General features: G+C 44.9%; 1 protein-coding gene across 3 annotated transcripts in view; it reads right to left on the bottom strand.

Moving 5' to 3' along the window:
* Positions 1-13,175, bottom strand: part of NDOR1 (NADPH dependent diflavin oxidoreductase 1) — a 260,429-nt gene that overhangs the window by 140,798 nt on the left and 106,456 nt on the right. For all 3 annotated transcript variants that reach the window (XM_033961410.1, XM_033961409.1, XM_033961411.1), the window contains exons 4-5: positions 4,572-4,669; positions 2,269-2,367 (exon numbers count right to left, since the gene is read on the bottom strand). In XM_033961410.1, the coding sequence (XP_033817301.1) occupies positions 2,269-2,367; positions 4,572-4,669 (197 nt within the window). The remainder of the gene's footprint in view (positions 1-2,268; positions 2,368-4,571; positions 4,670-13,175) is intronic.

Raw genomic sequence — 13,175 nt, 5'->3', positions numbered from 1 at the left:
TAAAATCAAACAAATCTTTCAAAATTAATGTTAAGTCACCCCTTTTTTTCCAGCTTCTAGATAGTGGAAGTATGCTATATCCCTGAGGCAGGCATTCATTCAAAATGGGATCTTTATCAGAGACCAACCATGTTTCTGTTAAAAATAGAAAATCAGGATCGATTTCCTCTAGCCAATCTTTTAGGATCTGAGTTTTATTTCTTATGGATCTAATATTTAGATAGTAGCCCTTAAAGTTAAGAAAATCTGGGACAGTCAATAAGTCCGTGTGTTCAAGCTTTTTTAATACTCTATCTCTAGGTTCTCTACCATAAAATTTGTGGGATTTACGACTAGACATCATTACACGGATTTGCATAGGACCTGATTCTAGACAATCATATAGAAATTGATGGGAACTAAATAATTTAACCATCTTAACTGGGCGGTACCAAGAAAGGTGAACTGGGATAGGTTCAAAGAATCGCTCGTCACTACACCAGCTTTTATAACAAATCAGATATAATAGACCCAATACCAGTTGATATTTGTTACAAGATGCCATTATAGAATAAAATTCCTAACGAGATAAAATATTAAAACTTCCAATTTAACTTCATAATCTGCCATAAAATATCGATCTTCCTCAGTTCTTCAGTTCAAGACTAACACCAAGCTTTCAAAAAAGGTATGAGAATAGGTGGAGCAGGCTCCCACACCAGATGAAAATGCTTCAGCCTTATACCAAGCTTTTAAAGAGGTATGAGAATAAGAGCAAGCTCCCACATCAGATGAAACAATTATCACTCGGGGTCACGACAATGTCACTTGCCATATGCTGATCCTGTGCGCTCTCTCAATTCAGAACAGACCCAGAGTTTCTGAAAGTTTCAAAGAAGTAGCCAGCCACCTTTCAAAAAAAATAGTACTCTTAATCTCATCTACCGTCTCAAATCTTTTTTACTTGAGCTTCATTTTCATTTTTGGGAAACAAAAACAAATCACAGAGGGTTAAGAAGGGTGAGTAAGGAGGGTGGGGAATGACAGTCGTGTTTGTGGAAGTCAAAAACTGACGCACGATGAGTGAGGAATGGGCCAGAGCGTTGTCATTATGCAACACCCAAGATTTGTTGCTCCACATATCGGGACATCTCAGTCAAACCTGTTCTCTAAATGCCTCAGAACACTGCAGTAGAACAGCCCATTCACTATTTACCCTTGTGGGACAAATTCCTTGTGGAAAAGCCCTTTGATATAAAAAAAACAGATCAACATTCGTGTTGCTCTGGATTTGACGTGCTTTTTTCTGTCTTGGTGAATTTGGTGACTTCCACTGAGACTATTGCTGTTTCGTTTCAGGGTCATAGCCATATACCCATGTTTCATCTCCAGTAATGAATGATCTGAGAAATGAAGTTTGGGTCATTAGTTTGAGCTCCATGCACACTTAAACTCGATGTTCTTTTTGTTCACTTGGCAGGAGACAAGGCACAAATTTTGCATTTCCAATTCATCAGTTAAAATTCATCTGCAAGTCCCAAATGACAAATCAAGGGCTTCACAAAGGTCATTAATTATTAAGTATCAATCTTCTGGATTTTTTCACAAACTCTTGCCACATTTGCTGTGGTGATCCCAGGATGTTTTGCCATTTGCTGTGGTGATCCATGGATGTTCTGCCATTTTTAAACCACTTGAACCACTCGTAGGTTTGTGTGACCCATAGCTTCATCCCCAAATGCTCATTTTAACATTTGGTGGGTCTACGCTAACATATTTCCCAGTTTGAAACAAAATTTCACACAAATTCTTTGTTCCTTTAAGTCAGTGATAATGCTGATTGCGAAATGGCTTCAACAGAACTTCACAAAAACAGCAACACTGCTTTCCACAGCAACGATAACTTGTAGACTAGTTCCTTAGTGATACTGGAGATAACATCTTGTGGTGTAGCAGCAAAGCACACTCTGTTGTGGCGGGAAAGTATTTTTCTGGGAACTTTTGGCTCACACCTCGTATATTATGTACTGTAATAGAAATAAAACTCTTAATAAAAAAAGAAAACTTAAACATTTATTGAAACAAACAAAAAGGAATGCAAGAGCATAGATATCCCATTTAAATTCATACTGAGAAGAAATGCAAAATGATAGGAATTAAAACTTGAGATGCAAAATGATAGAAATTAAACTAGGTAAACTTCAGTCTGGACTATCTCCTAGGATACAGGAACATCTGCCCCAGCACTATGGAGGGTGGATAGGAGGACTGACCTTACCAACTGCTTACCCCAGCTCATGCTGGTCATCTGCTAAGGCCACAGACAAGATGGGACATCCACCCAACTGAAGTAACCGCTTGTGCAGCTTCTTGGCAACAAAATTAAACCTACAGATGAAAGGAATACAGAAAGAAGGGTCAGTGCTGACTTCCTACAGCACTGACTTTTCCTTTTGATCTGTTACCAATAAAGGTTTAAAATGCCCCCGCCAACCTGCATTTCAGAGTATTAGTTAACATCTGTATGTGGTAACCCTGCATGGAATTATATTAATTGGCATCATTCACAGTACCTCATATGTTAGTGCAGACTAGTGCTGCCCAATTCACGATTCGAATCAGTTCACCGATTCACTTCGGGTGAATCAATTCGAATCAATTTAAAACAAAAAAAGATCGGCTTCCCGATTCGTCTGACCCTCCCCCCTCGCCCCTAAAGCAGGAGCATCAGTGCTGCTCTTGCTGGCCAGCCGCTGCCGCACCTGCTTTAGAGGGCGAGGGGGAGGGTTAGTCGGGAAGTGCTGGTGTCCGGTTTCAACCCCTGGCCTCCCCGCACCGTTTATCTTATAGGAGCAGCCTGCAGAGAAGATCGCGGTGCTAGCGATCTTTGCAAACTGCTTCAGAGCTGTTTCCTCCGCAGCGATCCTGCCTATGACGTCAGAGGAGGGGCGGGACCGCGGCAGAGGAAACAGCTCCAAAGCAGTTTGCAAAGATTGCTAGCACAGCGATCTTCTCTGCAAGCTGCTCCTATAAGGTAAACAGTGCAGGGAGGCCAGGGGGGAAGCCAGACACCAGTGGGAGGCCAAGAGGAACACGCAGGCCTTCCAGGGGGGGAGGTGAGCAGTCCTTTAGGGGGGACAGGCAGGCCGGCCTTCAAGGGGGGATGCAGGCTTTCAAGTGGGGGGGACATACCTTCAGGGGGGTGGCACAGGGATGGTGGCACAGGCCTTCAGGGGGGACAGGCAGGTTTCAGGGGTGGAATGCAGGCCTTAAGGGGGGAACAGGCCTTTAAGGGGGGGACAAGTCTTCAGGGATGGTGGCACAGGCCTTCAGGGGGGACAGGCAGGCCTTCAGAGGCGGGGTGCAGGCTTTCAGGGGGAGGTTCAGGCCTTCGGGGGGGGACAGACCTTCAGGGAAGGGGGCTAGGCCTTTAAGGGGGGGACAAGCCTTCAGGGGGGGACAGGCCTTCAGGGATGGTGGCACAGGCCTTCAGGGGGGACAGGCAGGCCTTCAGGGGTGGGGTGCAGGCCTTCATGGAAGGGGGGCCCTGGTGTAGAAGTACACGGAGGGAGGGAACGGGGGGGTTCAAAGAGACATGCATATGTCGTACTTTGGGGGGGGAAGAAATAATGGGTCTAAACATAGAGGAGAGGGAGAGAGATGATGGACAATGGGATTTAGGGAGGGAAGGAACAGAAAGGAAGAGAAGTTGGACACAAGGGATGGTGTGGAGTGGGGGATAGAGATACTGGATAGGAGGGTAGTTGGGTAGTTGGGAAAAGAAAAGGAGAGATGGTGGGCCCTGGGGTGGTGGGGAAGGAGGGAGAGATGCTGGATGAAAGGGTAATTAAGAAAAGGTGGATCTGTGGAGGGAGATGAAAAAAAGGAAAGATGCCAGACCTCTGGGGGAGAGAAGGGAAACACAGAGATGGCAGATGGATGGTTAGCACAGAGAAAGAAGGAGACCCTGGCAAACAAGTTATAAGAAGACAACCAGAGCCTGGGACCAACAAGATTTGAATAATGACCAGACAACAAAAGGTATAAAAACTAATTTTATTTTCTGTTTTGTGATTACAATATGTCAGATTTGAAATGTGAGCTAGGATTTAACAGAGAGAGAAAAAGTCTTGTTTGTTTATGTTGTTTATACCACAGCGCCAGTGTGGTTAGAAGGCAAAAGGGGTGAAGAGGCTATAAAATAAACCCACCAGGATGTTTGAAAAAAAACACCCAATTGGGTAGGAACATTGAATCGAAAAACCAATTCAATAGGCTGAATCGAATCAAAATGTTTTTCCTTAATCGGGCAGCACTAGTGCAGACCCTCATATCATTCAGTTTCTCAGCCTCAGCTGCTGCCTTCTGTCACACTTTCTGCTCCATGGTTAAAAAGGCCTTCCTTCATGACAAGATGAAGCAGCAGTTCTGAATTAACAAGTTTTATCTCCTTAAGCAGTAACTAAGATATTGCCTGTGAGCTTCAAAATCATGCCAACTTCCTGTCTCTCTGTTCCCATCTAACAGTTTATACTGTAGCCTAGGACTGAACATAAGAACATAAGAGCCACACAAAAAGAACAGAAGCTTACTTTGGATAAGAAGAATCTCCAAGCCCCATGACAGCATAGTCCACCTGACACAGGGAGGCTGGAGGCAGATTCTTCCGTAAGATAAATCGCCAGAATTTCTACAAAAAAAGAAAGAGAACACAGAATATGAAGAAAGACTAATATAATTGCAGCTTGTGCCAGAGGCAATATGTTGCTCTATTCATGAGTAGAAAGGGAAGGAGCACATAGCAATACACTCTTGATTACTCATGCACAGAAATTCATATGTGCATAAGACCAGGGCCAAGTTTCTGTACGAAATTTCCTCAGGCTTATTAGTTTAGAAATAAAACATGTATTTTTCTCTCTGTCATAGGGCTTTCTGAATTACATTCTAGTTTTATGTGTGGATACTCTGAATGGATGTAGCGGATCAATGTGGGGATATGTATCTAGTTTGGTTGGGGTTTTTAAATGAACCATGTGAAAAGTATTGGTTTCTACACACTAGGAGTGGGCACTTAGGCCTGGATGCACTAAAAATGGTCGCTAAAACTGAGTGGGTTGCTGTGGGCTGATCCCTTGTCTGATTTTAAAACGTCAATCAATGCTCAACCGACTTTGCATGCAAATTATTTTTGCGGAGATTGGCCGTAATTCCACTCCACCAGTCACTGGAAAAATGACATTCACACATGCGCAGAGCTGGCAGCAGAAGCCCAAACAGCTGAGCGGCAGGGGAAGCCCCGAAGCAGCCTCCTCAGCTGTTCAGGGTAGAAAAAATTTTTTTTTTCCTTTTGATGGGCACAGATGTTTTATGTATGTGTTACACACACATAATACATGTCCCCATTAAAAAAGATTTGTGTGGGCAATCCCAATGATAACCACCCCAACGACAACAGCTGCCAAACCTCCCCCCAACGACGGCTTCTCCCCCCCCCAAGAGACAGAAGAGATGCCCACTCCCTCCTGCCTTAGCAACCTGTCCTTTTGTAGTGCATCCGGGCCACCTGGACCCCCCTCCCCCGACACAAAGGCCACCTCCCCACCAAGTACCCAAAAGAAGGTCTGGGTGGTCTGGGAGAGTCAGCTCAGAACTCCCAAGCTTAAGCATACCTCCTCCGGGGTACTTCATCACAGAAATATAGCAAGAGGAATGCCCATTCCCTCCTGCCAGCAAGCCCGCCTCTTCAAAATGGCAGGCCTTCCCGGTGTATCCTGTAACACACTTAGGTATCCTGATTGACCTGGATACCTAAGGCCCCTCTCCTATTGGATTGGCCCAGATACTTAAGGCCCGTCCTATGGGATTGGTCTATGGGAGGGGGCCTTCTTGAGGCCAATCAATGTCTTAGGCCCCTCCTTAGTGCATCCCAGAATTTTCCATAATGAAGAGGAAAGCCTGCTGGCAGGAGGGAATTGGCATTCCTCTTGCTGGATTTTTACGATGAGTTATTGGGGGAGGGGGTTGGAGGGGGTGCGCTTGACCTGACTCCCTCCAGCCCAAATGACCACCAGATCCTTCTTTTGGGTACTTGTTGGTGGGGTAGTCAGGGGAAGGAGTGGGGGGGGTGAGGGCAGGTGGTTGAGGTTCCCCAATGCACTACAAAAGGCCAGGTTGATGAGGGAGGTGGGAGCAGGCACTCCTTCTGTCTCTTGGGGGAAGTCCATTGCCATCGGGGGTGGGTGGGGGTGCAGCAAATGTCATCGGGGAGTGTGGCTGTCATCAGCGGGGCGGCTATGATCTAGGGGGCCCGTTGCTGTCACTGGGGGGAGGGGGAAGTGGCATGACTTTTCTTTTAATGGGGACTGGTATTGTGCGTGTGTAACATAGTAACATAGTAGATGACGGCAGATAAAGACCCGAATGGTCCATCCAGTCTGCCCAACCTGATTCAATTTAAATTTTTTTATTTTTTCTTCTTAGCTTTACCCAGTACTGTGCTTGGGTTCCAATTGCCAAAATCTCTGTTAAGACTTACTCCAGCCCATCTACACCCTCCCAGCCATTGAAGCCCTCCCCAACCCATCCTCCACCAAACGGCCATATACAGACACATGCACAACATCTGTGCCCATTAAAAAAATAAATAAAATATGGCAGACTTGTCGGTAACACAGTTACCGACTGGTCTGCACCTGTCAGTTTATTGGTGTCATTTGAGGTAATTGCTAAATTTAGCATGGCAAAACAATGTTAGGACATCATTCGGTGGACTAGTTTTAATATTAATGACCTCACTGTAATACTAATTAGGTCATCTGCATAGCAAAGTCAGAGAATGTACAGATGCGCAGAAAAGTACGCAGTGGGCCACTGTGTACATCGGGTCAGCGAATTAGGTCATCACTAAAACAGTCAAACTGGTTTAGCAATGATTGTTAGATGATAGAGAGTTAGTGCAGACATGTCAAACTCTGTCCCCCGGGCCAAATTTGGCCCACGATCTGGGCTGAGATTTGGCCCACTGTTCCTTCCCGCGGCAGAGAGAACACATGAATGGCTGGGGTCGGCACTCTTCCTCAATGGCCTTCGGGCTTGTCCGTCACTGCTGCAACTGATGCCCGATTGGTGGGAGTGAGCGTTCTCATTTTCCTCCCTCCAGCATCCTGGACTGACAACATGGTATGTCGGGTGGGAGGAGGTGGCGACTTTCCTCTGCAGGCGATAGCGGTTTTTAGCGCCGGGAGCCACACTGAATGCTGCGTGCTGCTCCCGGTGCTAAAAACTGTAAGCAAACTTTAGTAAAAGGGGGAAGAATCTTAGTTTCCCCCTTTTACTAAAGTTCGCTAGCAATTTTTAGCACCGGGAGCAGCGCGTAGCATTCAGCGCAGCTCCCGGTGCTAAAAAACGCTATCACGGTTTAATACACAGGCACTGTGAAGAGAGAAAATGGCATCGGAGAGCAAAAAGGTTTTTATGAACAATGACTTTAGTTTCAAGGACAAGACAACTGTTATTTGAAAATACTGTGGTAAGGATTTTACATACCATTGAAACCTTATTACAGTGGTTGGGGGATTGGGGGTGCTAGTATTTGGGGGGGACTGGGGAGGAGAGGTGGAGGTAAAAGGAAGTTTTCTCTGTAGAGAAGACAGTGGGAGCGATCTGGATAGAGGAGAATTGAATGAGGGAGGGGAAAGAAGAAACGAGAGGACAAATGATTGAGCTGTTTAGAGAGTGATGAGTTGGAGAGTCAGGAATAGGGGGATAGATGAGTAAACAGAGCTTTACATTTGTTGCAGTTACTATGTCTAGGAATGGTGAGCTGGAGTAGGAACAGGAGCAAGAGAAGGATGTGACATCACTAAGTGTAACAAAAGGAAGACAGCTTGAAAGAAAGAGGGAGGGAAGGGAAACATGATTTGAATAATGACCAGGTTGCGGAGATGGGGGAAGTCCTTCGAGAGGCAGCAGAGTCATCACAGGAGACTGAGGAGGCAGTACTCTCTGTTCAGAGAGTAACTGCAGAAGAAACCAGGGAAGAACAAACTACCGGAGGTGAAAGATCCCAGCCAGTACCTATCCAGGGAAACTTTTCTTCTTTTGACGGTGAGCATTTCTATACTCAGCAAAGTTTTCCAATTTTTGAAAAACCAGCACAAGTGACTTTAGATTCATTATGGGACTTGATTACAAATTTCACTAAGACTATTAGTCCCAATTTCCAATATATAGAGGGGAAATTGATTCAACACTCTAGAGAACTGAAAGATTTATCAACGGATATGACTGTTTCAAAAGCTATGACTCAAAAACTTGATCAAGAAATTTCTATTACCAAACAAGTACAGGAGTCCCTAATTAAAGACAATATTAATTTAAGAAGAAAATTAGAGACACTTGAAAATAACTCCCGGAATAATAATTTGAGATTAATTAATTTTCCTAGATTGACTTCGATTACTCCTAGGGAAATGCTTAGGAGATATTTGATAGAAATATTAGAAGTGTCAGAACATAAGAACATAAGCAATGCCTCTGCTGGGTCAGACCTGAGGTCCATCTTGCCCAGCAGTCCGCTCACGCGGCGGCCCAACAGGTCCAGGACCTGAGCAGCAGGTCCAGAAGAAACCTTACCACCGTTTACTCAAGTATACTACTTGCCAAATAAAGAAGGGGCCCAAACGCAAGTTAAAGCATCAAATCAAGTATTATTGAATGTTTCTGAATTGTTAGAAACTTCAGATAGAGAAACAGCTGTACCTTCCACATTGATTTTGACTGTAGCTCTCGCTATTGATAAAACATGGTTATTGAGACTTTTCTTTAAAAATAGACACAAAGAATTCCTTGGTTGTAAAATACAAATGTTTTCTGACCTTTCCAGAGAAACTCATAAGCAACATAGAGAATTTTTGATGTTGAAACCTGGAGTCACATCACTGGGAGCAACTTTTTACTGAGACATCCTTGCAAATGTATTATTTACTACCGTTCATTTAAATATGTTTTCTTTGAACCACAACAATTAACAGCTTTTCTGGCAACGTCTAGACTGGATAAAGAGAAAACAACAGCTCCATAATTATATATCTGCCTATCTCTCAGTTTTGTCTGCATTCTATTTTTCTTTTAATAATATTTCTTTGTTCGCTCTAATGAAATCTTGGATCTACATTTGAGGACTTGAGTTGAGTTGGTTAGAAGATTTTCTTGTATTTAGTTTCTTTATTGGACTGTATATGATTTATATTGGATATAGTTCTCATCCTTACTAACTTACTTTCTGTACAAGTGAATATTTGATATGTCATTTGAAAAATTAATAAAAATAATTAAATAATAATGACCAGGTTGTAACCCTATACTTCTACTACTAAGACTAAGGGTTGCTTTTATTAAGGTGCGCATTTAGCGTACGCTAAATTGGTTAGCGTACCTTAATAAAAGGACCCCTAAGTATCTTAATTAAAAATTCAGCCCGTGACTTAGCCTATGTTTTAAATTTCGGCCCCTTATGAAATTGAGTTTGATACCCCTGGTTTAGTGCATCCAGGCCTCAGTTAATTAGCATTGTACCTAGATCTTGATGATTATAATTGCTTATAGTTTCTTTTTCTATATTCTGATGACCACTGTATAATAAGTCAAACCTTTGTGTGCGCATGATACGCCTTGATAAAAAGTTTTTACACACAAAAAAAGAAATAAAACATGTTTCAGATGTATTAAGCTAGTCCAATAAAAATATGTCACTTGTTTGTTGAACTAATGAACTAATAAGAATATATATATATTTTTTTAATTTTATAATTCTTTATTCATTTTTGTATGTTACAACAAGTGTATCAATTAAACTCATATAAAACTTAAAGATACACACTTGATTACCGTATTTTCACGTAGATAACGCGCACCTGTGTAAAACGTGGGGGTAGGGGGTCGCCGTGGCCAGGAGGGTTTGGGCTCCCTCCTGGCCCGAACAACTAGCGGGGGGTGGGGGTCGTGTCGGGGAGTCGGGGGGGGGGGGGGGCAAGAGGGCTTGAGCACCCTCTTGCCCCGATCGTGTCGGGGGTGCCGCGGTTGGCTGGGGCAAGCGGGCTTGAGATCCCTCTTGCCCCGATCGTGTCGGGTGTCGGGACCGTCAAGAGGAAGCAGCAGGACACCGGTAGGAGCTTCTACATGATGGGGGGGGTTGGGAGGCTGTGGGGGTGTGAGCAGTCCTTCAGGGTGGGGGTGCGCGTGCGGGTGGGAGTGCGTGCGAGCGGTCCTTCGGGGTGGGGGTGCGGGTGCGTGCAAGCGATCCTTCGGGGTGGGGGTGCGAGCGGTCCTGCGGGGGGGTGAATCGTACGTTGGGGGGGGAGGAACTATGTAAAAAAAAATTTTGTATAACGCGCAAGGGTATGCGCGGTATGTAAAAACCACGTATAACGCGCGTGTTATATGCGAGAAAATACGGTAACTCACATATTAGCATCAAATTTAACATTTCATTAGGAAATTAGTATTCTATAATGTTAAAATATTTTTAAAAATTATGAATCACTTAAATCTAAGCGTTGTACAAAAATATAAGAATTGCCATGCTGGATCAGACTCCATGCCAGTATCCTGTTTCAAAATGTAGAAGTTGGGGGTGGTTCGGGGGGTACGTTGTGGGCAGGAGGGCCTTGGAATCCTCCTGACCGTATCTTTGTGGGGTAGGGGGGGGGCCACCTGGGCACGAGAGGTTGGGCTCCCTCCTGCCCGGATTGCATCACGGGTTGGGGGGTTTGCCTGGGCAGGAGGGGTTGGGCTCCCTCCTGCCTGGATCAGTTCGGTGGGGGGGTTGGAACGTGGCAGGAGAAATTGGCTATCTCTCCTGCCACGATAGCAATCACCCCTCTACCCAAACTGCCACAAACCGCAGCAGGAGAGATTGGGCATCTCTCCTGCTGCGGGCGGCAGCAGTTCGGAGGTGGGCTGATCGCCATCACGTCAGGGGAGATGATCCATCTCTCCTGCCGCAATCGTTGGGAGGGTGGAGTTTGGATTCGGGGGGGGGGGGGTGGATTCTATAACCGGTGTTGTTTTTTACAGACATCGGTTACAGAATCAGCTTTTAGGCGAAGGACTGGCCCCTCTTGCCCGGATCACATCGCGGGTTGTGGGGTCACTAGGGCAGGAGGGCGGGTTGTGGGGTCACTAGGGCAGGAGGGATTGGGCTCCCTCCTGCCCGGATTGCAACACAGGAGGGGGGGGGGGGGTTGCCTGGGCAGGAGGGGTTGGGCATTGCTCTCTGCAAATCCAAGACATGGGTTGTAAGATGACTTCTCTTTGCAACACCACCGAAAGGTGGCACTGGACAAGAATTTCTGCCTCTATCCCGGACCGAAGCAGGCTCTGCAGCCCTGGATGACCCAGATGAGGTGAGGCCCGAAGCACCCGCCCATTCCCCCCCTCCCCACATACCATGGTACACAGTACATGGACACTCCTCAGTCGATAAAGCAGTGCAATCCAGACATGAATTCATATCTATAGGTGTGGAGGAGTTCAAACGACAGGTTGTGAGGCAGCAATTTGAAGTTTAAAAAAAGATTGCTAAAAATCCAAGATGGCTGCTGCCAGGTAATTCATGCCTAAACGTCTCATGGAGACCCAATAGAAAAATAAAAATGGGTTTTTGTGAGTGAGGGACTTGATCCATATCCCCAGAAATGGCTGAAAACCCTGTTTTCAGACCCTCCATCCCAAATCTCCCATAGGAAGTAATAGGGCTGTACTTAATAGTTTCCACAGTGCCTGCCTGTCAACTCTGTCTGTGTAGCTGAAGTGAAGGGAAAAGATTTTCTGCCTCAGAGGTTCACCAGGCCACACTATCTTCAGGAACTGGGCTGCCAGATGGATAGACTCCGACCAAGACCTGCCCTGGGAACCTCCTCATATGGGGGCAGGAAAATGCACCCTGCGCCCTGATACCCCAAGGACTATCACACATGACGTAAAACCACCTGTGCTTAAACCTCTGACAAAGCCAGGAAGTAAGCATGCTCCCAGGGGGATGGATCCTGAGCTCCGAAGACGGCACACAGCAGAATGGTTCCGCAAGTCCACCCAAAGCTTGCTTTATAGAGCAGAGGTCTGGATCTCCAGAAAATGAATCCTTTCCCAGGCAGAGAACCCCTCCAAAGGGGTCTCAAGGCACCAAAACCATTGAAAAAAAACACAGAAAAAAATAATAAAGGTAGCAGATCAGATAAGAAAGACTTCTGCATGGTTCGCTTGCAGAAATAAAAACTGTAGGTGGCTCTGTGCACCTTAGCTAAGTGGGAGGAGCAGTGCACAGAGAAGTTTGTGGATTTCTGCATGACTCGGTTCGCGAGTGGGGTTTTTTAATTGTGTTTATCTTTTGTCTTAAAGCATATATGAGAGTTAATCAAGTGTGTATCTTTAAGTTCATATGAGTTTAACTGCTACACTTGTTGTAACATGCAAAAATGAATAAAGAATTTAAAACCAAAAACTAATTGTGTTTGTCTTGTCAAAACATGTTTAGCATTTTTAATATGTATGAATGTAATTTTGTAAACCACATATTTTTTATGCGGTATATAAATTTTTAAATAAATCACCTTCAGTATGGATTCCAGAAGGGATGTAACAGAAAAATATTTTTATATAAAAACCTAACAGAGACTAACAGCTGCAATATTGCCTTAACTGACTTTGCTGAAAAAGCAGAATACTGAAAAAGTAAAAAAAAAAAGGACAATGAAATAAACTACTGAAGCCCAAGTTTTACCTTTTCCCATGTTTGAATGCCAGCAAGTAAGATATTCCAATGGAGTTTTTCTTTCCCTTAGCAGATCCTCACTCAGTACTTCTTCTGCTAACATTCCATTTTTTTAAATGAATCAGGAGACCTCAAATGCAAATCTCTTTATAGTGCCCTCCTCTTCCTATTAAAACGGAGCACTTAGGGGCAACTACCCCTTGTTCTCCATGCTTCTTATGGTCGCATACCCACATACATAGGGTTACCAGATGTCCGGATTTCCATGTCCTATCCGTAGTCCTCTTCGTCTCCATGCACACCTATCTGGAGTCCTCCTCCTCTCCAGCCCCCCCCCCCCCCGCGATCCTGTGCTTGCTCACCTAAAGCTTTTGTAACTCTTCCTTGGCTCGTTTTCATGTGTTTTTGGACTGGCTCAACT

The sequence above is a fragment of the Geotrypetes seraphini genome, chromosome 10 (assembly GCF_902459505.1).
Source record: "Geotrypetes seraphini chromosome 10, aGeoSer1.1, whole genome shotgun sequence".
Lineage (NCBI taxonomy): Eukaryota > Metazoa > Chordata > Amphibia > Gymnophiona > Dermophiidae > Geotrypetes > Geotrypetes seraphini.
Note: the sequence above shows the minus strand (reverse complement) of the source record. Positions and strands in the feature narration are given on the sequence as shown.